General features: G+C 40.4%; 1 protein-coding gene across 2 annotated transcripts in view; it reads right to left on the reverse strand.

The window, feature by feature from the left end:
- Positions 1-1,691: 1,691 nt before the first annotated feature.
- far1 (fatty acyl CoA reductase 1) overlaps positions 1,692-26,070 on the reverse strand; it is a 29,322-nt gene continuing 4,943 nt past the window's right edge. The window contains exons 2-13 of one of the 2 annotated variants that reach the window (XM_086301940.1): positions 19,495-19,599; positions 18,223-18,339; positions 17,401-17,576; positions 15,524-15,703; positions 13,675-13,852; positions 13,289-13,333; positions 12,864-12,991; positions 12,706-12,773; positions 10,038-10,209; positions 7,623-7,752; positions 6,310-6,437; positions 1,692-5,545 (exon numbers count right to left, since the gene is read on the reverse strand). In XM_086301940.1, coding sequence (XP_086158066.1) covers positions 5,386-5,545; positions 6,310-6,437; positions 7,623-7,752; positions 10,038-10,209; positions 12,706-12,773; positions 12,864-12,991; positions 13,289-13,333; positions 13,675-13,852; positions 15,524-15,703; positions 17,401-17,576; positions 18,223-18,339; positions 19,495-19,566 — 1,554 coding nt within the window. In that variant the 5' untranslated portion in view covers positions 19,567-19,599 and the 3' untranslated portion in view covers positions 1,692-5,385. Of the gene's footprint in view, positions 5,546-6,309; positions 6,438-7,622; positions 7,753-10,037; positions 10,210-10,722; positions 10,895-12,705; positions 12,774-12,863; positions 12,992-13,288; positions 13,334-13,674; positions 13,853-15,523; positions 15,704-17,400; positions 17,577-18,222; positions 18,340-19,494; positions 19,600-26,070 lie in introns of both variants that reach the window. The other variant, XM_086301941.1, reaches the window with a different exon arrangement.

The raw sequence follows: 26,070 nt of genomic DNA on the forward strand, positions 1-26,070 counted from the left end.
TACTAAGTTAAAACATATAACTTTGTTCTCTTTATATCAGAATACTATATTAACTAAGTACCTGCAAATAACCAAAACTAATGTGAGCAAATGTGCAGTGTTAAAAATTCCAATCAAATTAGAAACCATGCTGGTTCTTCCACATAATGGTATGCATGTAATATTTGTTTTATTACTCTCCCAGTCAGATACTTGAAATTAAGGGTAAGACTCCCTAATTAAGGCCATGTTTGACACCGTCTACTTGAACTCACCTCCACAAATTCAAGAACCAAACCCCTCGACCACTTTGAGCTTTTGTAACCGAATTATCTGGCAAAAACATAGGAGCTGCGATGCTGTACAACCCATCCAAGAAGTTTTTTGCTACACTTTTGGTGAGAAAACTTCTAGTATTTTATAATTCTCTTGCTTAGCAGTATTTAGCTTGCATATCAAACTTTGCAGAATTAGCTGATAACTCCATCCTCTTGCTCAGAGATCACTATTGGCTCCAAAACACCAACATTGAGGTTGGTAAAGCTGATATAACGATGGAAACATCCATCTTTAAAATACAGTTTATGGTCACAGTAGCTTGCTAATGTCATGAATGACATTTCAATCTTTGATTGAAGTGCAGACTTTCAGTTTTAATTCAAGTGATTTAACAAAGTACACCATTAAATGTTTAGGAATTACAGCCATTTTTATACACAATGGCCCATTTTCAGAGGCTCAAACACTAATTTGACAACTATATGACAAACAGCACCTTTTCCTTTTTTATTCAAGGACAGACAAAACAGGAAAGATCTGGGATTGATCCAAGTGAATTTGGGAGCCGTTTACGGGAACTCAATATAAGGTCCAAAGAGAAGTTGATGCAAGCGAAGGAAGCCATTGTGTCATTGTCCCAAAACTTATGGATTTAGGCCAGTCCACAGATTTACAGTGCTCCGATTTTATCAATACAAAGAGTGTGACGGAACTGTGTGAACATCTGAGATCATAAATCGGAGTCAGAAAATTAGACAACTACTTATCCAAATAACTGCACTTACTCAGATCTCCAGCAATACGCCACCAGGTCTGAAATAGCGTTGATGAAAGGACATTAGTGAAGCATACACACCAACTGTGGCGCAACAAACTGCATGTTGATAAAACCTGGTAAGATGGAATCTCTCATGACTGCAGTCTTGTTGGAATGCAGACTCCAGCATCCACAACCTCTCTTCTGGAGGTGCTTTTTACTTACATTAATCATGTTACCCGCTCCTGTCCGGGCTCACACAGTGTGACTGAGCTTTCAGAACTGTGGCAAGACTGCACACTTTTAAGTCTAAAACCAAAGTAAAGGTTAACACAGTGCAGCGTCAATGATTGGCTTCTGAGCTTTATTAGAAATGCAGCCCTTCCAGTCGTGGTTTCTAGAAAATGAAAACGGCCATCAAAAATGATGACAGGCCAATCCTCTCATCCCTGAAGTATAATCCTGATCATATTGAATCTTAATGGAGCCGTCTAATAGCTTCCACTTTAATCTGGCTTCCAGATACAGCGCGTGAGGTGGAGTGCTGATCTGTAATGCACTACAGGAAACAGGAAAACAGGTCAGCTGGACAGATTGAGACTAATGCTTCAGTCATGTGATTTACAGCTGTGTGCCAGAATGACTCAACTACAAAAGAAAAACATAACTTCTGAACTAGGAGAAGATTAAACATTGTTTATTCCTTCTTTTTGGTTTACAAACAAAAGGCACCCATTGATATATTTTGAGGAGTGTCACATTAAAATGAATGACAAGAATCCCTTTCCCAACTTCTGAGAGTAGAGTGGGGCCGATATTCATCACTGCACTCAAAGTAGGAGCGATTAAACAGGCCTCCCCTCAAGAACCTCACATTTTAAAAATCAAACACTGAAACTAAATCATTTTAAATGCATTCACAACCACTGATGAAAGCTTTATTCTGCACCTTAAACGTGCCCTGCGATCAACTGATCATTTAAAAAGGCCAAATAAAACTACCGCTCCTCCTTTGATGCAGGGGATAAATACTCAGGACATCGAGTCTTTTTAAAACCCCTGAAAACACATTTTAATCTTTTTGTCCCTTCCCTCTATGAAAAGTAGGGTTCTGCTTGATTGCATTTTTTTTTTCTGCCAGGTTACGAGAGCTAAAGTTGTTTCACGTAAGAGATTTTGATCTCGAGTCTGTTGGAAATAGATTGCTAGGAAAATGAAACCACAGTAGAAATGGCAATAATTGCAGTTCCTTGAATGGCCACTTGAGGCCGGCTCAACGCAATATCCAAACTTGGCATCTTATGAAGAAAATACTTTTTAAAACTGCAATCATGTTTAAAGATATGCACTTAAGTGGCCGTTCTTTTGTGTTCAGTTTTCTGCCAAGTTTTTAAGCTAGCCAAACATTAGCATAACATTTGACCTTTGGCACTTTACCAAGTTATCTAGCCATTAGTAGCAGTAGCATCACTTTTCCCGCTCAACCTTTTATCCAAATATGGTCACATCCTGTTTCAAAGAAGTCAGTGGATGTTGGCACTGTGGGTACATCTTTTATCTACAGTCTATGGATACCTCTCAAGTCCCAAAATGTAATTTAGCTTAAAGGAAACTGGCATCACCTACTCTATCAAAACGTACAAACGTCTGTTATGCATTGTGTTACATTATTTCTTTGCCAAATTTCTGCTGCAATCAGGTTTGGCCCTGCAGAAACTACTCTGGTGGCTGGATTTCGTTTTGGACAGAGGCACACCAAACATTTTTCCCTAAGCTGCTTGTATGACATTAAATTCCTCTAACATGTACCAAAAAATAAAAAAAATAAAAAATAAAATTCTTGCAAGCAAGCTTATATCACAAAAATGTAAATGTCCCAAAGAAAAACTGGTTGTTGCAAAATAATGCTATAACGCAATGCAATTCCTAAACTGTTCAAAGCTGTGATTTCAGAGGTTTACAATCATTTCAATGCTTGTGTGCAATGCCCCGTTTTAACAATCCACTGGTAGGATTCAGTAGTTCCTGACATCAGAAGTGAGAAAACCCTGAATTAGACATGGCGGCGCTTTATTTCCCCTCCCTCCCCCCACCACACTACACAAGAACAGTCATAATCACACCAGAGACTTCACACCCTCGCAAGGAAACAGAGTTAAGCAAGAATTCGTCACATGGTCCCTCAGCTTTTCCCATATTAAAATCACAGGCAATTACAGAATTTTTCAGAGCTCAGTCAGGGAGAATCTGGCTGAGCAATGAAGTCAGGCTGTTGAATGTCTACTACATTCCGTGATGGAAAAAGTTAAAATGTGCATGTATATACAAAGTGATATGACGAGCAACTTGTAACAGCCAAATTCAGTATTTAATCTACTGCATTTACATTTTTTTAACAGGTTAAATTCTTTTTTTTTTTTTTTTTTTTTAAATATACAGCAGCTGAAGTTGGTTCAGTTAGCTCTTTATCAGTAAACTAGTCACAATGTTATCAGCATAAAAATACATCTGTTGTGTTATATGTCGTCTACCTAAATAGAGTTATACAGAAAATAACTAGAAAACAGATTTGATTGCTTTCTTTTCACATTATCTTGACAAAAGTTCAGGCACAATTCAGGTTTGAGTCTTGGACTTTCATACGATCTATGCAAAATGACTCATGCTGTGAGATTTGGGAGAAGGGGAGAAAAAATAAATAAATCACACTCCTCAATGACTCTGGCACGACAAACATGTAGGTGCTTGAAATCTCTATGGCCTAAGATGCAAGCAAACAGCACGCAGTCACACCCTGCTTCATTAAAGCTCGAGGAAAAGACAAACATAACATAGTGCGCAGATTAGCTCAGTTCCAACAATTTAAGACTTAACATGGCAACGAATGGTCCAAGAGGTTATAAACAGCAGCAATAGAATACAGTATGTCCCGCGAAGTTACTCTAACACATGCACACACAAGCACTTGCAAAGAAAAACGACTTAAACCCTTCACAATGTTGGCGAGCTACAATTAGTGCTACCTGAAAAGTAGTGTACTAAAAGAACAGTGTGGAACTCAAGATTTGTACCGGTACAAGAGCGTTTAATGTCAAAGCATTCGAGAAGAAAGAAATAACCATCTCACCCCCACCGTTTCACAGAGGTATGAGCAAGTTAGCCAAGATGCATTTTGGCAAAAGTGTAGCTTAATAACTTTCAGACGTGATTTAAAACAAAAAAGGAAACTGAAGAAGAAGCTGGATATCTGCTGATGCAAGAACCGTTGGTTTGTAGGCACTGGGTAAAGCCACTACAGTACAATCTACATTGTGCTTTGCTGTAATTAGGGAGTCTGCCACCGTAGTCCACTGGAGGAACATGCAGAGGTGCATCATTGCTGACAGTTTCTTTCTCACAAGCAGCGAGAGGGGCTAAAGGCCATTCTTTTTGTGGGACATAAAAATCAGCATAAGCAAGCCCCTCCCGTGTTTATACTTCAGTTTCCACAAGCCATCGCTGCAAATGTCACGTGTTAGCTAAAATGGCTTCGCTCTTGGTGTTCGGTCATGACAGAGTTAAACAGTGATCCCTAGGTCCGCCGGTCCCTGAATAAGCCTCTTAAAATGTCAAATCAACCAACTGTTTAAGCATCTAGCCAACGCTGCTGTCAGGTGAAAAAAAACAAAAAAAACAAAACAAAAACACAAAACAAAACAACCCTGATTCTTACAGACTGCTTTTAAAAAAAACCGTTCCATAGCATAAAAATGACACAAACCACAGACAATCCGGAAAAAAAAACAGCAAAACCAGTTATCTTTTCAGATGACAGATATACAACTTACACTTGCAACTTAAAACATCTGACGCGACTGAAGCCTGGACTGATTCAAAACCAGCTGGGGATTTTTGCAGCAGCATCATCCAATGCATAGCTTCGTTTTGCAGGAAGACAGCCAGGCGAGCACAAAGATGCGAGATGAGCAGGTTTAGAGAAGGTTGCTCTTGAGCAAAGCTGGCGCCGAGGAGGAGGACCGGACATGCTGGGAATAAACAGAACGAGGCTTGTTCCAACTAGTCCAAGTGCTATGAATCGGAGCTGTATGGTGCAATAAATCCATGCACTGAGTTTCTATGAAATGCCAGAGATCCAGATAGCCAACAGACCCCTGTGAACTCCAGGCTTGTCAGGTAGTTCCATCTGTATTTGAGTTGTTAAATGGTTTGGTGGTGTCAATGAAAAAGAGACCAGAGACTGATGTTTTTATTGTTTTTTTTTTTCTTTTCCAAGCACTTTGAACACAAGCACCTTTCACCATCCACAGCCAGTCTTTTCTTAATTTCTTTTGTCGCTCCGCCTCGCAACCCGCCACCACGTCCCTCGGTCACTATCTCATGGTCGAAGAAGCTTGGAAGTAGGACAGGAATTTGAAGCAGAGGCTCACCACAAAGTACCAGATGTTTCTGGCCATCTGGGATCGGGCAATGAATATGCGCCAAATAAACACCACCAGGATGGTGTTGAAGGTGTAACGAATGTTCCTCAGCCTGGAAATAAAACAGATTGTGAGACATGCGATACACCACCTTAGACTGTTTCATATTGATAATGTGTCATTTCCAATGAATGCTCTCTAATAATAACCTAATTAATAAGACTCACAGGCGTTAAGACATGCTTGTAAACTGTGTATAAGCGACCAACCAAACAGTAATACCATATACATCACACTGTCCTGCAATGGTCGAGTGCAGCATGTACCAAAGTCCTGTACACTGTACACGAACTAGGACACTGGTGCATATACCCTGTGTACTCTTGTATCAGTATAATAAGAGTGAGTTGGATGTGCCAAAGTAATACTAGACAAATATTGTGTAGCCAAGTTATAACTAGTTGGCCATCTACCCCAGTGTGGGTCTTGCATAAACACCCCCTCCCCAAAGAGGAAAAAACAAAAAAAACAAAAAACAAAAAACAAACCACCCTGCATTTTTACTTTAATCAGCCAATACAGTATTTGGATTTGTGAGCAACAATTCTGCATCTTTTGTGCAAATATTTAAAAATTAAATATTAAAAAAAATATTTAAAATATTTAAAAATAATTTTTTAAATATTGTCAATAAAAAGTTTTCAAACCCATTAACGAAAAGTTGCATACAGCACATTTAACTGGCGATGCAGAAAAGCATCTTTTGTGTGGTGAACTTTAAAGAGCCTGCCAGAGCCCATCACTTTGAATGCTACTACTTCCTGTGTCTCTGTGTTGGAGGAAAGGATGACAGATTTAATTTCATAGACTTCTTACTTGTTGAGGTGTTTGCGTGCAGCAGGTAGCCCCGACAGCTCTTCGTTGAGGACATATTTTTTGGTGCCCATACAGTAATTTTCCATGTACTCTGCCCAGTGCAGCTGACGCACGTCAAAGTTAAATATCTGCAGCAAGAGAAACAAGAAACACCCTCAGTATGCCTCAGCAGCAACATTTGTTTATGAGAGATGTACTCATGACAAACCTTTATCGATTCTGAATTAACAAACATTTAAATCAACTCTCAACAGGGGACGCTTTCATGGTAAGAAGGCTGCATTGTGGATCTGACAGTGTTCCAGCTTACTGTGGCAGTTCCCCCCCCCCCCAGTGGTGCCTTCTAGGAAATAATACAAGCGAGGCACTGTGTGGTCAACTGTTGGGGGACGTGGGAACAGAGTCTCTGCTTCCTCCGTCTAAGGAGCCTGTATCCTCGTTAGGCGAGACAAATGCACTAAAAAAAAATAAATTCTGTGAAATTAAAAGTTTAACTTTGCTAATATAATGTAAAGCAGAGGTGTCAAACATAAGGCCCGGGGGCCAGAATCAAACCACTGGACAGCTTGGAACAAGCCCAGTATTTTTAAGTTAACTGTATTTTCATAACCGTTACAGCTTCTCCTACATAAAAACATCTCGGATGGCCATTCATGCTACACCTAAATAACGGAGTAACCCATCCACTATAGAAATTTCTGTTCTTTGCAACAGAACTGCCGTAGAAAAAGTAGTGAATTCATTTAATAATTTTCATAATTAGTCTGGGCAGTGAGCTACCAGAACTTTCTGTGAACTTGCACATTTATTTATTACTTTAAGCTCAAAGAGGCATCCCAGGAGATTTCCTTCTTTGCTACAGCAACATTAGAAAAACTGTTGAATTTGCCCTTCTTTCTTAAATTACTAAGACATCAGGGATTAAATGTGTAGCTAAAGTTCTGAGATGAAAGTATGCTGTATGTGGCCAGTGTAACATGAATTTGACGCCCCGGATTGAAAGCATCTGATTATTTTCTCGAAAAGACTCCACAAGACGTCAGTGTCGTAATGTTGAGTCCAGATTCCTCCAGACAGTTGCAACGCAGAACAATGATCCCGTTCACAACAAACTGACGTCAGCAGTGAATGAATCACGCTCTGCCTTACCAGCCGACTACTAGACATTATCACTCTGGCACTCCACTCTGCCACAGCGTGTAAACGACTGCAGCGTGGGCGGGGCAGGCACGGGTAACTGAGGCACGGAGTGTGAATGAAGCAGTGTGTGGAGCGATGATTAAACATTGTTTATTCATAGCGACCCTCCCTACCTTTTTATCCTCAGGGCTCATCTGGGCCAACAGCATGGCCATGTTGTCAGTGTTCCACACCCAGGAGTGACTGGTGAAATACTCCAGTACCATCATGGCTTTGTGGAGGCGAGTGATCGTCTTCATCATCCTATGGCAAACGGCATGTAGCGGAGGGGCAGTGTAAGGAAAAGACAGCAGTGTTGTGGATAAATAGTGTTTGCAGAGTAGGACCAGAAGGAAGATGAGGAAGAGGACAGGACAGATAAAAAGTGGTGGGATAAAGAGGCAGGATGAGAAGGAAAGGAGAAGAGTATGCCAAAGTGTTTGGGAGCAGGGGCAGAGGTTAGACAGTCTAGAGAAATATTAGGCTATAAAAGACAGGTACCAGAGAGAGCAATGTATATATGTATGCATATAAATTAACCGTTTGCAGTCAAATTTGTTATTCCTGTATATCTCAGATCGATTTGACCTCTCCGATCACGCTATGGGCATGACTTCACTGATTTGCACATTTGATTAAGCTGATCTTGATTTAAAAAAGTGATCATTTGAGCTGTACAGTGCTATGAGATTGCATACGGTAGCCATCAGCCACAGCGTTAACGCAAATGACAGAAGAAGTGAACACTCAGTGTTACAAACCACATTCTCAAACTAGTAATACCAAAGTCCTGGTGCCAGAAACCAAAGGTACATCTCAGCTGATGTTTGCCCATGACCAGATTGGTTAGAAAACTCAAATGAAGCAATCTGAAACTATTAGGTAGGTGGAGTTAATGCTGTGGCTGATTTATTGATCTAAACTTTGAGTTTTTATTGTTCTCATCCTGTCAAAATCTTAAAAAGTGCCAAGAAAAAGTTTTAAGCTTTGTGGAAAACAGATTTGTCAGCTACTCCACATCATTTTCTTTTGCCAGCACTTTTTAAAACTTTCTTACTCCTGGAGAGAACAAAGGAAGCATGTTGTAGTTTTTCCAGACAATTTAAATTCAATCGTGTAATAATTTTATTAAACCCCAGATTAGGACATTTGGAGGTCATACTTTTTTCACAGTTTTTGGTAAGGTTATAGCTTGCCTGAAAGATAGGAGTATTTTCCAAACTTTTTCATAGCACTGCAAGTCAAGGTGGCAATTTCTCCCCTGCGGCAAAGTGAGTCACACAAATCAGCAAACAAATCAACTGGATTTAATCTGTTTATAGGCCAGGAGGACAGACAGTTCACTCAAATGAACCCATGACCCAGTCTAGGTCAATATTTTACCCAAAATAATTAAAAGCTCAACACAAAAATGAACTAAATCTGCTTAAGTTCCTCAGAAAATAAACTTACAGTGGAGGTGATATTGTCCTCCTGGTAACACAGATGAATCCAGTTAGGATACTTAATTTTTGTGTTAGTTCAGATGGAGATAATCAAATTTTTAGTAGGAATGATTCAAGGTGATGTTGTGATCAGTGTGCAAAGAAGCAGCCAATATTGTTAGCAGGATAAAAGGGATCCGAGTCTTCAAATGCCACCTTTTTTGTCATCCAGTAAATTGTAAATGTTAACCACTTTTGGATCAAATTACTTCAGACGTTTCAATTTGTCATGAACAGAAATGGCAGGCTGCAACGCGAGGCCTGTAATGCTGTCCTTTTAAACTGCTACACTAATGAAGGCAGATTGATATGACTCAGATTCCTTCTGCGAACACAAATGATTCAAAGATGTGACAAACATGCATGGTTGATCAGCATACAGAAGCAGGGATAATCATTTCTTGTAGCTGGTGACAAAGCCAGTTAGGTTCAATACAAATTACCCATTCAGCCATCCATGAGTATTTCAGACAGTTAAGCACAGCAAGTTTTGTCCAATTCATTTTTCATTTATTTTTATTATTTATTTATTTATTTAGAATCAGAAACAGCACTGCTGATTTTAAAACTATAAAGGTGTCACTTTTGCCGTCTGAAATATTTGTGGCTTTAGAATTTAGACTAAGAATGAATTACCAATCAGTTTGCATGCAGTAGTGTTGTTTTCAGTGAGACAAGATGTCCAACTGAGCACAACTTTCTCGATTGGTCAAGAAGTCTCGTGGTGCCTCAGCATTTTCCATGATTGGGTGAAGACCGGCGGATAATGGATGTCATGTTCACAGCATGGCTTGTTCACGAAAGAAAAAAAAAAAAAAAAAAAAAAAAGGCACGTGGCATCTTCTTTGAATTGAAAACACATGCTCGGATACTGCCTACATTAACAGCTGACGTCAAGAAAAGACACTGCAAACATTGTTCCTTCTGCCCTTGTTTCCACCTTCCCAGGAAAAAAAAAAAAAAAAAAAAAGACACATTCAGGGAGGAGTGGAGTGTGGGGAAACTGGGAGAGGCAGGGGGCAGACTGGCAGACAGGAGAGGGTTGAGGGGCAGTTGCAACCTTACCGGGGCTTCCGGCCCATCAGCGTGAGATAGCCATCATAGAGCAGGGCTGGCAGCGTGTGGCTGACAGTGGTCCAGTACTGATTAGTAAAGGGGTTGGAGCGTAGATTGACATTGGGCCTTCTGAAAGCCTGCTCTAAGGGATTGGTCTTGAAGGACATGTTTATACAGTACTCTGTAGGAGAGAGAATCACATATGACGGAACAGGAAGGACACAGAGGACGAGAAGAAAAGGAATGCACGTTCATTTTCTCCTCCTTTTGATACAAGGAAAGACGCAGGCCCACTGTAATCGTCTAATTAGCAGCACAACAGAACACTGGATCTAGTCTTTGGAAACAAAACAAGACAGTTTGAGTCCACTTCAGTCCATTTATGAGCTGGACTGAAGTGAACTTGGTGCCGAGGTTTTGGAAATCTAACTGAAAATACAAACATTAGAAAGACGCAAAGAGTGCAGAATCCAGCATGTTCAGGAGAACAGCTGGGTTATACATTCTTCACCTGCAAAACTGCACACAAGCATCTTTAACACAGCAGCACTGCAGCTATGACGTTAGGCTACTTCGATAAAGGAAGGGTGACAGTGTAAGCCGGCGGAAATGCGAGTGTGTGTATGTTTGGGGTAGGGGGTTCTGTTAGAACAGCAGCGGCACGGCACATCCGAAACGGCAATGACGAGGTTACCTGGGTTCTCGTCCAATCAGCCTGAGGTACAGATCATAGAGGAAGGCCGGAGCTTTGTGGCTCACGGCGATCCAGTACTGATTGATTAGGTGATTGGATGTGAGATTAACATTGGGCCGACGGAAGGCCTGCTCAAGGGGGTTCCTCTTGAATGTGGATATTACATGGTACTCTAAGAAACAGAAGGTTGTTCAACACAAGTCATCAATGAGCAGCTTTAAGATTGCCGTTACATTGTTTTGCCTTTATGACTGGCTAGAAGGTTGAGCCATGTGGGAAAACTATACTATATGTTCTGCAGATATACAAAGCCACAAGGTTTGTACCGGAACTAGAAAAAGTTAGATTTCCTAGTTTTCAACTGCCTTAGCTGTTAGGAAACTAGCTAGACAAAAGGGTGCTAATACAATAACAAATAATGTAAGGTGAATAACATCAGGCATCTAAAAATGGCAGCATTACAGGGGATGAGGTGTGTCATAACAGCAACTGATGCAACCAAATGTGCACCTCCACCACCTGTGTGGCGATCAGCCTGCAACTGCTGCGATTGGCCTGTTCAGTCCTGTTGACTCCTCCTCTACATTTGAGCTACTCGTTACCGCTGTTGAATGGCTCAGTGTGAGAATAATCACACTTCACCTCAATATGAGAACTCAGCAACCTGTCCAAACTATCAAAATGGATGTGAATGCATGCTCCATTTCTTTTATTAGTCCTCAGGAACTGTTCTCCAGGGTTCTTTAAGGGCATTTAAAGCTCTTCTTTGAATTTTGGGTGCCCTTTGTTCCATTCTCTGTCGAGATGATCCTACACTTTTCCATCCAGGTTTACTGTGTGTTCAGGATCATCGTCATGCTGAAAAATGAAACTGTTGCCAAGCAGATGGTACTGCATAGTGGATCAGTCTACAGAGGCACGTTTGTGTTCACAGTTCCAATTTTGACAAGATATCCAACAACACTGGGTGAAATGTAGCCACAAACCATGAGAGAGCCTCCACCCTGCTCTATAGATGGGTGTAGACACTCACTGTGAACCTTTGACCAGCTCTGTACATACTAATGATTTGAACAATAATTTCACATTTGGATGAATCGCTCCATCAGACCTGTTGCCGCTGGTTTTTGCTCTAGTTTTTGTGCAGTGTCCCTGTCTCACTTCTTTTATAAGTGAAAAAAGCAGCTAACAAAAAAAACTTTAAAGGACCTTTAGAAAGCCTGGAGAACTGTTACTCACGGCCACCAATAATAATACTAAAGAAATCTGGCAACTTGGAAGCAAACTAATTAAATGAGGGGTGGCTCAAGACTTTTGCACAGCACTGTATGCAGCAGGAGTTGTCAAGATCTGCAAACTGAGAAATTGTGTAATATCATTTAAACCCTGAGGCGAGCCTCTACATGATCTGGATAAAGTCATTTCGTTCTCAGTTCCTATTTGAAACTGTGTCATGCTGTTATCTGTCACCTTTTTAATGCACAGTGCAACTTTAAACAAAGGGGAGTGACTCTCAAGCTCGTTCTGTCACGGTCGCTGCCACCCTAATTTTATATATGCAAGCCCTGCACCTGGCTCAGTAATTTAACTGCCAGCACACCAGAATTCAAGTTTCAGGACATAGCGGTTTTACATTTAAAAGCTTAAAACACTGCACTTAGAGCAGGAGCTACAGTTTAAACCATGAAATTTAAATGCAAAGCATTAAGAGAATTCAGCACAAATACAGGACATGATGAGATTATGAACAGTTTTCCAAAATGTGCAACTTCTATACTGGGGAAAGATGCGCTTGGGATACTTTACTGCCCTAAATCAATATCCATAAGGGACAGGTAAACAAAAGCTTCTGCTTTGGGTGTGGCAGGTCGGGAATCAAGTTACAGTGAGGGTATATCATTAGACGCCACGTTAAAGCGCATAAGCTTCCACTGTCAGGGGCTTCCCCCTCATAGGCTGCGTTTAGGCAAGAAATTGTCTTACCGACTTCTCCCCAGCGAAACGGGTTAATCCCACCAGTTGTACAATTGTACACGGGTATGCTTTTAGGCCTGCCGTAAAAAGGGAAAGATGTCAGAGGAACTAAGATGAATTAAAAAACAAATATTGACTAAAGTTGTGTTAATGTGTGGGTCTCTCACCTGTTAAGCACCTGTGATCCTGAGTACCAGCCTGCAGCCAGCGTAGTGTTGATGACCACATCTACAGGAACCAGGTCAGCCACAGCATTATTAGATGCTCTCATTGTTCGGAGGATCCCTTTACCAGCCTAAGAGGGGGTGGCGTAGAGGAAGTATTAATGCAACCGATTTGTGGAAAACACACCACAATCACAAATCACACCACAGACTTTATAACAATTAATAAACCACAACTAGCTCTTCAAAGAAAACATACGGCACAGTTGTTTATGTAACCAATCATCATGAATAACAGTAAATTACCACCAGAATCTTAAATACTTCAATACCACTCAAAGCTCTCTGATTGTGCTGTAAATACGAGCAATCATAAAACAGTTTAGGCTTCTAGACCCCACCTACAGTTATTTTTCCTGTGTACTTACTGCAATGAAAATCCCACTGGGTCCATTGAAGTTATCAATCCAGCCCTGAAAGATAGAATATTAATGTTGAAACAATGTGCTTACTCACCAAAGCTGAATGACAAAGTTTAACAAAAGCAATGAAAATATTAAAGCTGAAATATAACTTTCAGGCAGATGTTCAACTGACTTAATAAAAAAAATAAATCAATCACACTGCTGCTTAAACTTTAGGAGAATTCCCACAATTGTGCTTGGCAAAAAGGAGAGGTGAAGAAGACCAAATTTGGGGGGGAACAAATCCAAATAATATATAAAAGACACGATTATGCATTGTTCTTTACCAATTTAAGGTTCTACAGTAATAATGAAAACGCAGCGTAACACCAGCATCTGGAATTACTCACTGGGAAGGGCTCTTTCCAGCTGGCTCCAACTATGGAGGGTCTGACAATGCCTACGTTGAGGTCTCCAGCCTCCTGCTGCACCATATATTCGGCCAGAGATTTGGTGAAGGTGTAAGTGTTGGGATGTTCTCCAATTAGCTTGGGAGTCAGTGTAGATACCAGATCGTCATCCATCCAGCTGGACCGAGAGAGACAGAGAGAGATTAGCCCTGTATTTGCTTCATTTAATTTTATGACCTGCAGGGCTTTCCAGTCTGAAGTAAACAGAAATATTGCTCATTCTCCAGTACTAATCACTGTGTGGGTGACTGCCCCAACAATATTTAAACCCAGAGAATATCCAAAAAGCAATGGCACATTCCCCTCAACACTTTGCAATACGTAGGTATTGTAGGTTGTCACATCTGTCACTAGCACTACTGCTGCTGTTCAGAAAAACTCTTCAAGTGTTAGGAAGCCACACCTCCAGGGGAGCCTTACTCACACAAAAAAATCAAACCAGCTGTAATTACAGGACAAAAGTATAACAGCCAAAACAATATTCATGTCCTTCTTTTCACTTTATTTTCCTTTAGACTTAGAATTCACCAACTGCTTAAACCCGTTTGTGTAAAATGTCATCGTCTCTCCCACGCTGCACCACGCTCTCATTACACACAACATTTCACTAACAAACACACCAGGGGAAAGGGCAAACAAGTAGTAATGAGCTACATTAAGCTCAAATTAAAGCCAAACCAACAGCGTTCACTCATCAAAGATTACTCTAAAACTACAATGAACAAAGAAGGGATTTTGGGACGGCCGTCAACACCAAAAACATCCAAAAATCTCTACAATGTGGAATTCAGAAAGTTGTAGGCATCTCAAAATGGCAACTTCCATATTTTTGCTTTTTTTAATAAAAAAAATAATAAATAAATGGACATGTATACATATCCATTTTTTATATACAGTCTATAGATAATGCGTGTAAAGAGAATAACTGCTGTTTGATGCACAAGTTCATTAAATGGACCAAAATACCTCATTTCATTACCAGTGCCCACAGTTTTATTAATTTATTCAGTCTGCAGAAAGTCTGCTAAGCAATACGATTTGCTCTTTTGGACTGTTCTCAAGCGTGAGAGAAAAAGAAAAGGAAAAAAGTCTCCAACAGACCAGGTGGGAAAAGAGTTTAACCCTCTCTTCCATGCAAACCACATGTGATTACACTCCTAAAAATGTGCTCAGAACAAAGAAATGCAAACACGAACAACACAGTTGTCATGATTACATAACTGGAACAAGGTAAAAAGAGAAACCTGAAGAGCGAATTACGTGTGCCAACAATGCCCATCTGCTCCACCTTCCATATAAAATCCAGAGTTGGGCAAAAGGAAAAATTATATTCCAGCTCATTAGGTCGTTTCACTCATCACTATTCAACCGCTACACAACAACCTCGAGCAACTCTGCCCATCCAGAAGATCAGTGTGTACTGTACACAACAAACTCTGCATGCTGTCTCTTTGCACACGCACTCAAACGTTCACTGAACAGCTCTGTACATAAAATCCCCCAGAATCATAGCACTAATCTCTACTCCACAGACTTTACTAATCTATCTTGAGCCATTTACTGTAAAGCCAGAGTTAAGCTGAAGTGCTTCGCTTTATTTCACTGGCATTAATCTTGAAATGCACTTCCTACTTGCTTTTAAATCCATCAAAGTCTGGAAAAAAAAAAAAAAAAAAAACTATTAAACTTAATGCTGCCATTTAGCAATGACTGCTACGTCCTCATATCTGCACACGTGAAGCAGACGTTTGGTGTCAGTGCTGTTTGATCACATTCCAGATAAGCTTACTCCAGAGTATCGATGAGTTTTCGGTAGTCTACGGAGGGAGAGTAGACAACTTCCTCGATGAGCTCTCGGTTACAGTTGGCATAGGCTGTGGAGATGTGAATAAAAACCTCCAGGTGCTTCATCCTGTGAGCCAGGGCCAGCATCATCTGAGTGGCCAGGACATTCAGCTGCACTGCATCCCTGAGTGAAAGAGGGTAAAAGACAGGATAGTACATGTCAGGAAAGCAAGACGTGATTGCAGCTCCACCTAAAAATGCTTACTTCCGTTTTGATTACATAAGGTTCACATATCTGTCGTCGCAAAACACAAGTATCATTTAAGCTTCCACAAACAAAAGTTCCTTATCAAATGTTTACCTGACTCCTAGTCTGACTCAAAATCTACACTACACTGATGTGCACAATTTCCTGCTTGCACACTGCCCGAAAACTTTGAACAAGAACACAAATGTCCACAATACTAATTATAAACAACATCCAATTCCACCCATTTAGCACAAATAATTTCCTCCAAGCATAATGTACCATTTCCAAAAGGCTGCAAGAGTTAAATCTCAAAGCAGCTCCAGGCGTGCCCTTTGCATGCCGGGTCAGGTGTCATCAGTCTGTGTGGTTCAAAACAACAGTGGGCAGTCCGTCAACATTGCTGTTTTTTTCTCGTGCCGCACCAAGCAAACACTGACTCCATCACCATTCATTTGAATAAATAACAGCTATTTTTTAAAAAGGCAGTAGATCGCACACACTAAGGTGCTGCCCTTTACCAGGCTCACAGAATTTAATAAGAAGAAACTAAGCTTTTAGGAGAAGCTAAAAGCAGCAAGTTTTAGGCAAAGAACGAAGGAAGGTGCAAGGTCAGAATATAAATGAGCAAAGCTACAATCAGGAGCCCCAAACATAAGACCATACAGCTTAAAACTAATATAGAAATTTAACCCTTTAAGACCTACCATAGAACCAAGTCCGCCAGAGCTTATATTATATTTTTACATGCTGTAGTGCCATTTTTGGGAGCATTTCAAGTTGCTATACATCAATACAACCATTATAGCCCAAATTTTAATAATATGGATGCATTAAGTGCATAGCAATTACATAAATTGCAAAAAAGTGCAATAAACTACAAAAAAAATTGAAAATCGCTTGTTTTTTTTAACATATATTTCTAGTTAGAGAAATTTAAGAGGTTTATCCCTCAAAATTGTAACTACAAAAAAGTTAAAAATAGTTTCCCACCACAGGAAATTTATTTTGAGTGTCTTCACAGTTTTATTTTTGAAATACACAAATTTTTATATACTGCAGGAAAAACGAAAATAAATATTATAATGCAAATATGCAAAAAAGCAGCATATGCATCAAAATAAACTATTTCCAGCAGTGCAATATGAGTCCTAAGCATCCCAGAAACGACACAGAAAGTCATAAAGTCAAACATAACTTTTAAAAACACCAGTACAGGCTCATGAGGCCCTGATGGTAAAAAACTACATTTCCGCGAAAATTACGTCACTTCCGGTTTCAGGCAGGTAATAGCGGACATGCGAAAGTTCGCTCTGACGTCTATTCCAACGTAGGAAGTGTTATGAACAGCTGATCAGATAAGCAAAGCGTGTTTCTGGAATATTATGTTTTTGTTCCTGCAAGCGCTTTTTATGCAGTTTTTGCAAAGCTTTATGTGGAAGGAAACCGTGACCTAGGACAAGCTGATGGCACAAGATGTAAGTACAACTTCTCCGGTTTCATATGCAAAAAAAAATTATTGCGCTAGCTTACGTGGTTGCAGTGCTACCGGGATTTAAAAATAGTTATGCAAAACAGAGCGTGCCCGCTCCGACCAGTTTTAAAGGGTTAAAAAGAGGAAAAAAATAACTCACTTGAGTGGCTCACTAAAGCGGACAGTGGCAGCACAGTGGAAGACGATGTCAATGTTTTCAGCAAGGATGCTCTGGTCCGCTTTACTCAGATTCAGCTCCGGTTGTGTGAGGTCAGAGTTCACTGCAATGATCTTCTCTGCAAAGTCCGGCTGATCTTGTTGCAATTTTTCAAACAGCTAAAATAGTGAAAAAAGTAAAGTCAGTACGACATGGAAATTACAGAAGACCATAACCAAATACAGATGACTGTCATGCTGTAGAAGACCCCTTTTTTTTGACCTAGTCACAATTTAGGATGAAGAGTCGTCACTTCTCAGACCAGCCTGTTTTTCCTTGTTTTTAAACATTGCATTTGGCATCAAACTGGAAAACTGTTCCCAAAGAATGTGGTAGTATCACGGTGTGGGGGGTTTCTGCACAATCTTTATCAGAAGCTGCTTCACCAACATGTTGCTGCTTGTCACTCTGCAAAATTGGCTGAAACTAAAATAATGACACTGCGATCCCAGAGCCTGATCTGAACCCCACTGAGACTCTGAAGATGACCGAGGACAAATTTTGGCACACGCAAGCCACTACAGTCTCCAAACTGTGGAAGTGATGAAGTAAGAGGGGAGAAAAAGACCAAACTAGAGCAAAATGAGAAACTGCTGGACTTTGCAAAAGTGCAAAGGCAGTCCATCCAGAGGGTGTTTGTTGTCAATGTGGCAAAAATATGCAGTATAACATTTCTGTGCGCCATTTTTGTTCCATCTGCCAGCTACAGAAGAGCCTCAAAACCATTCATCACATCACACCATCCTCTCTTTGCCCATTACTCACCTTGCTGTTGACGATTTCGGAGATGCGGGCTTTAGGGCTTTGACCAGCTTTCGATCTGACCAGCACATAGACTGATCGGACTTCTGGACAGGACCTCAGCAGCTTCTCCAGCAGCACCTTCAATAACAAGCAAGCAAAATGACTCAGTTTGGACTGAGATTGTTACAACTGGTCAGTCCTGCTAAATCTTCACAAAAGACAAACTGATACAGAACAAAAAAGTTTTTTTAGCTTCTCTCTTGTTTCAAAGAGGTTGCATATTTTATTAGGCAAAGATTTTGCACAAGAGTCCTCCTTATACAACTCCCACTTATGTGCGCTTGGTACTGGCACAAGGAGTACACTAGCTTGTGAACACAGTGAGGCTGACTTCGTGTCCCATCCCCATCTCAAACTGGGGTCTGTCACATGCAAGTTGAATGTGTTAACCACTACATGGTGGTTGACTAAGAGGCCTTCTGACTCTCCTCTAACAGCTTAAGTAAAGTGGAAGTAAGAAATTCAGGACATGACTCTTATCATCACCATGACTGCTATACAGTCACAAACCAAAAGCAGCTTAGAAATTGAATCCAATAAGCCCTAACAAACCAAAAAACTCAAACACTGTATATCATTCCAAACATATATATACACTACTAATGTGCAACATTTTTATTAACCATATAAAAACACAGTGATAATAAAAAGATCACATTCGAAAACGCTGACAGATGTTTGAAGTTGGAACTTGAGATTTGCAATCCATTATGGGTTGAGTAATCATTTTCCTCTTGCCAAAAATTAGTTCTGTACACATTCTTGCACTTTTGCCTTCTTCCGGTTCCCTTTATTTTGAGGACCCAAATCAAATATTTTTGACTCACAGCTGCTCGGCTTGGTTTGACGCTTAAATCTTTTATATAAAAGTTGCGATGCGTCACTGGAGGAAATTAATGAGAAACTCACTTCTGGAACCAGAGCCTTTTAAAATGAGTGGTCACTGCTGAGCTCTATATTGCAAAATAGTAGCTGACAATAGAATTCGATGTGTTTGCATCATCACAAAACTGCAACACTGCAGTTCACTGGATGGCTGCAGTTGTGCAGAGACGTTCCAGCTGATGGAGAGTCATCGTGTGTGCCACTTCACTTTAACATACAACTCAAGTCAAGTGTGTGTAACATGCTTCAGACTGGAAACTCTCCAGATAGCCACTTTAAAGATTACCAAAGTTCATATTGCTGGGCTCAGTCCTGCTGGCTGCTAGATGATGAAAACCACAACTGTACCTTGCCCATGAAGCCGGTCGCTCCGGAGATCAGCACGTTTTTTCCTGCATAGTATTCTGGGATGTTCACCATGATGTCTGCAGTCTCTCAATAATACCACACGACCTGCACAGACAAGATAAGAAAAAGATGAGTAAAATAAAATAAAGCTGTGTTCCAAGGACAGTGAAGTCCTACACAGACTCACATTTGAGGAACTTCAAGGTTGCCAAACCTGTTTTGTGCAAAATTTTAAATCAGCCTGTAACATCCGCTTCATTCTGAAAACACACCACACCAGGAAATGCTGCAAACATGAAAGTGATTCTGCACTTTAAAATCTAACTTCATTTTAAAGTCTCCAACATAGCAATGTGTAAAGTTTTTAAACATGCCTGTGCTTTTCTAAACTGGTTTGAAGTAGGTTTAGCTGGAGAACGGCAGCTGTAACTGAACCAGTCTGTATCCACAGCTTGACTGGGAGGGTTTTCCAGTTATTTTAGTATGTTTTGATTATTTAATGCTAAAAATAAGAACATGGTGGCTTCATCAATTATACAACTCTTTAAAGTAGAGACCAATTAAATGGTTTTCTTACTATAAATCAAAAGGAAGTAGTTGGACCTGGACAATTTTATATATTAGGAAAACAAAAGTCCAAAGCGCACAACTTTGCTGTCCTTGAAAGACCTCCAAATATGCAAATATAACTTTAACAAGCTGAATAATTTCCATGAAGTATAGGAACAGTATTGTTTATTTTTAGAATAGTGCTGTAATACCACTAACAAGGATTTCCCCAAGAACATAATGGTTCACAGTGAGTTTCTGACAAAATAATGAATTGATAACTGCATGTTATTTTATGTATTTACTCATTTTTTAAATGCACCAAATTATTAAATGATAATCCAAATATGAAACAAGTGTTCTGTGGCCTGGCTTATAAAACACAAACGCACACAAAATCAAATCAGCTGTCGATTGCAGCTCTAAACCCAAGTCTGCAAACACTGCAGTAGACAAAGCACTTTGATGTGTGTCAACTTTATCAGTCGCATTATTGGCTTTTATGAAGAATGACACCGTCCAGCTGATAACTGGCCACTAGGATAGATATTTCACATAATCATTAACGCAGGTGGTTTTCTCCCGTCGGCTGACTGGAGCCGATTATTGTACGGCACCGTTACAGAAATCCAAATCCTTCTCCAGTTTTACTATTAGGGTGTTGTACTGCTAGAACTTTATACCGTGCAGCGTGTCTGAAAGTGGCTTTCAGAACAAACTGCATTATTGTGAATATAATTCATATGATTTTATTTATTATGAAGCATTTTTAGTTGTGTGCATCGGTCTGCCTGTGTGATAACACACAGTAGCTGGCTTTAAATGAGATCAGAAGGTCAACACCGCAAGCTTCCCTAATTTCCACTGGGAAAATGATATATTTAGAGTGATGATAGGTCCATTCAACCAATAAACACACAAAATATAAGAAACTAATGTTTGGAAAGCTATTACAATTTTCTATTAGACTTATGTATACTCTAAGCCATTCATCCATCCTTACAGGAACAACAACCATGCAAATCGTTATCATGGTCTGCTCGTACTGACTTTATCTTTTATCCTTTCCTCTGAGCAGTTTCCGCCAGATCCAGAGTTATTTCTTTGCATTAAATGGCTTTCTAAAATTATTACAAAAATACACATAGCTGCAAATATAAACTGCAGGTTTCAGATTATCTCAGGTTGTTTAACCACTGTAGATTAAAGTGTATAGTTTTAAAAAAAGGGGGTAAACTAAGATTCCATGTTAGCTATCCAGCTCTTTTGTTCACATTGACAGTGCTAAAGGGCGATTCCGTGGTCATTCATGTTTGCATTTTGGCGCTATCGCCACTAGGGATGGCTATCGTTTAGGTTTTATCCGATACCAGTACCAAACTGGTACTTTTGAAACGGTGCTGGTGCTTAAACGGTGCTCGAACCGGTGCTTAAAGAATGGAGAACACAAAATTGGTCCAAAAACTATGTCCAGCTGTTTTTAGTAAAAAGATAACGATGTTAGACTTTTCTGCAGCTATGGGGCATATATGGTATCACTCTTGGCTGGAAGCAGTGCTTAATCAATGGAAAAAACAAACTTTGTCCAAAAACCTCTCATGTTTAGCTGTTTTCCACTTTTTCTTTGGTCATTTTAGCCTTTTTGGCCAGGATGAAGGGAGTATCTGCCATCAAACAAGAAGACAGCCGCATGTAACTACGACGGTGTTTGCTAGTTCACCTTACATGCATTAATTTAATAACGTGGTTAGCCTACTCAACGTAAATTACACACGAACAACATTAAGCTACTCGCCCAGAGAAGAATGGCTGCTGCCATCATCATCCGTCATCATTTCTGCTACACTGGCAGGGCTAGGGGCCAGGACTCTACTCTTCGGGTTCTTGGGGGATGTTGCTAACTCCGGGTCCGATAACAGGCACCACACCCGCAGTAGATGTGCACGGTGTGAGGTCTCGCAGCAAGCTATCAAATACGGCGCATTTCTCGGCTTTTAACAAAATGCTATACGTCGCCATATGTTTAATCAGATTCGAGGTGTTACCTCCTTTGCACAGTATCACAGTATCACCTTAAAGCACTTGTTGCAGGCTGCTGAGTTTGCATATTTTGCTGTGAAGTACAGCCAGACTTTGACCGCTTCGGGCATTTTTAATCTGTAGCTCTGCTCTAAAAGAACATACGTACCTGGGCCCGCCTACTACGCTCGCAAAGGTAAAATGATTGGCTGGAATCCAAATTGTATGACATCTAAGGGAAAATTTTTTTAAAAAGCACCGAAATGTGCGCTGCTTTTCGGTCTGGTTACTACCGTTTACCCATCCCTAATCTACTGGTACCCATCCCTAATCGCCACACACGTAGTTACAGTTAAACTGGTTATTCAGGTTTGCACTGTCAGACTAGGACGGGGGTGGGCAACATCCTCCTCTATCTCGGTGTTGCCCGAGGAGAAATTGTAGCTCTACACTCTCCTATCTTATTTTCCTTTCAGTTGTTATATAAAAGGTTTAAATTATACTCCAAGCATCTGGTAAACATTACAGATCGCTTTACAGGAGTCTCATTTCTAAACCAGATGGCTGGTTGCTTGAGAAAACAGCACATCACGACATGCAGCATAAACTGATTTATTACTTGAAAACTAGACACCAAGTCAAGGGCTACATTGACACCTTATTTTCATTGTCAGCTGGTGGAAAAATCCTGGTGGGCACAACGCTCACTGAATGCAAAGAGCCACTGCCACCAGCCTGAAGACTTAAACTGTCAGTGAATTCTGCTGCGATGCAGAGTAATAGCTCATACACAGCAGATGATTAAAAATATCAAACAAACATTAACTCTGGACACTGATTGCATAACTTTTGCTAACACGGTACTGCAGCTGCTGGGCTCTGGAGCTCATATGGACTGATGTGAGGAACAACTCCCCAGGTCCCACTGCTGTAGACGCTCTGTGGATCCCTGGCCAGTGCTGCAGATGCACAGTTTGCTGCATCACATCTTGTGCCAAGTGCCAAGCTCCAGCTGTACATCTGTCTGATCCCTGCTGCAACTAGGACCAAGTTTCACTGTGTGAGCGCAAAACAGCACTCACACCAGAAAGAGATTATAAAAGATCTTTATTATAAATATCTATATTATAAAAACAGATATTTTAGTCTGATATAGCTTGTGGGTTATACTGGGCCTGAGACTGACCTTATTAAAAACATCACACAATGCCCATAATGTGACTGGCCTCCAAACTCAACTGAAAGGGGAGAGAAAGACTAGCTTAGACTAAACGCTGACAGGAAGCATGGTTCAAAAACTAGTTCTGTCAGGACCAATTTGGTCAAAAGTATTGTTACTGCATCTGCAATCATTTCTATAGCATGGTATTGCTCTGACCCCAAGTGATAAGTGGAAAGCTGAAAGGGGCATTCACACCATGTAACGTCCATGAAATTCAGCAGCTTGAAGCAATAACAGGGAAAATACGTTTTAATAACAGTAAAATACAAAAAAAACCAAACTAGGATTTAAACATGCAAGAATAAGAAATTTATTCCTTACTAATACGTTATTAGTAAGGAAAACTGTACAGAATATTAAAAATGCCACATTGAAAGGCCCACTAATGGGAGTAAATGACAACACTATTTGACATGAACCGAGCTTGATTATCTATTGTAGTGACCAACTGTCAGGGTAAGGCAAGCGGGAGCACATTAAGTCAGAAATAGCATGAAATGGAGAAGCTGGGGAAATTTGCCAACGGGATACACAAAAGGGTCTCAGCTGAGCCATCAGCTGATGTTACAATCAGCCTATCAGGACTGCGTGAACTCCATGAACTTTCAGAACCAAGGTTAAATTAAATTTTCGGTTTCAATATGGAAAATTGAAGCCGCTTGTCTCTTATCTTCTATTCAGCAAACCCAAACATCAGGTGTAGTTTATTAAACCTTTAGTCTGCACTCTAGACTATTATTCTCCCACCGTCTCAAACTCTACGTAAGATTTTATTGATAAGGTTATCCGATCATTCCCACGATGAATCTTACGATACGGAAAACACAAGCAGAAGAGGCACCGTCGCTTTGTGTGCATTTCTGTCATTTATCTACTTTTAGGATCCGTCTTCTTTCTGAGCTGATCCACAAGGTTCCAAATATGCAAGTGGGCTGTGCTCTTGCTGAGCAGTTTAACAATTTGCACAAACTTCAGTTTACACATTAATATTAAGAAAAAAAAAATTAGCTTAAACATGTTTCAAGGAAGAAAACCAAAACAAAAAACACCCACAAAAGCTGTCAATGCATGAGGTCATTTGGGGAGGAAGTTGGGCTCGAGAGGCTGGAGCGTGTGCACGATGTCCGTGACACACCTAAACCCACTGGCAGTAAAAGTGGATGACACAAATGTGAAGCTATTTGACCGGTCAGCTACTGTTGTCATCTTTCACTTGTTGCTGACAGTAGTTGGCTTACCCCACAAAGCTAAGTCTGCCTTTTGAAGAAAACGAGCACCAGAATGTCAAGTTATTTAAAATGGTCACAGAACAGCCAACTGCTGGCTTCCTACGCCAGATTTCTTTTTTCTGTTTTGGAGAGGGTCAAAGTATCAAGTATCTGCATCAAGTTAAGAACACACATATCTGTGAGAGGATTATTTTGGATCAAAAGAGCAGAGGTAATGGGGACAACATAACTGCAGGTGTCCAGCAGAACAAACTCTTCAAACTCACACTGCAGAGCAACTTCGAAAACAGCAGTGTCACAGCTAAACTAAGGAGGACGTACATATGCTTAAACTGGATTATCATATGAATTAAAGTGTGTGGAAAATGTATTACATAACACTAAGATGGGTCAAACCAGTGGCCAGAAAAACAAAGTACCAGCTAAAGAACAGGAGCCAACAGGATCAGTATTCAATCATGCAAAGGTTATACAGGCCACAGAGTTTAGAAAGTCAGGAGGTGTGTCAGCCTACTCATCCTGGCATTTAAACCGCAAACATGCAAGACAATTATTCACATCATGCTGCTGTGTTATGGTGCTTTAATAACCAAGACTAGAACAACAAGCCAGCTGTATTAAACCCCCAGGTGCCTTCTGCAAGCATTTATTAATTCTGCTGTAGCTGTAGATTTGCCCCTTGTTTGTGTCTGTGTGCGAATAACCATCCTTCTAGTTTTTCTTGCTTTGTGTTTAGGGCCCTTGAAGGATCTGCAACATAAAAACTAAAGAGTGTTTAAGTGCCTGAGTAAAACCAAGTGATTTTACAAACCAGTAAATGTGGGCTATTCCACATTTAACTGTAAATGGTCAATGCAAAGCACCTCCTGAAAGATGAACACAAATGACCATGCTGATCATTGAATCGATCACTCATGTAGTGCAATCTGCAGCTAGTTACTGCACTCACTGATTCACTACATGCCTAAATTATCATTTGAATTTAGCAGTATATCCAGCAGCCAGTTTTTGTATACATTTTGCATGGTAGCCGACAGTTTGTAGGAGGGGGGGGGGGATTAAAAAAATTTTTATGTCGAAGTCTGACCTTCAAAGCACCTTCAAACTCTAAAGTCAACCAGCACAGACTAACCACTCAAAGCAGCAGTTGGCAAAGAAGTCGATTGTTGAGTGTGGTGGAGTGTAGCTTCACTTCCTCATGAAACATAACCTGACAGCCGGTAAAACAGGTCATTGTTGTGTGGAGTTCTCTCACCAATGCTGGTGACGCCAACACTTTGAAGAGTTTCATATTACAAAGTCAGGTGACTGTTGTTTTGGTGCTATACAAATAAAACTACATAGAACATGTTCTATATGCCACATAAATATAAAACAATGATTCTTGTAAGTGGCTTAAGTCCTTGCTGCTACTAATAGGTCCTGTCTGCTTGGGGGCATGCCTGCCACCGTCCACTGCAAGTAAAGGGCAAACCACACGGGCCTAGGCACTGCTCAGTGACCACCTGCCAGTGGTTGTCTCATATTCTGGTTTGCTTTGCACTTTTGTAAGTGTTT

The sequence above is a fragment of the Aulonocara sp. 'chitande type north' Nkhata Bay genome, linkage group LG7 (assembly GCF_057382095.1).
Source record: "Aulonocara sp. 'chitande type north' Nkhata Bay isolate Kocher_YH1m ecotype deep benthic linkage group LG7, A_spYH_male_GT1.1, whole genome shotgun sequence".
NCBI classification, from domain to species: domain Eukaryota; kingdom Metazoa; phylum Chordata; class Actinopteri; order Cichliformes; family Cichlidae; genus Aulonocara; species Aulonocara sp. 'chitande type north' Nkhata Bay.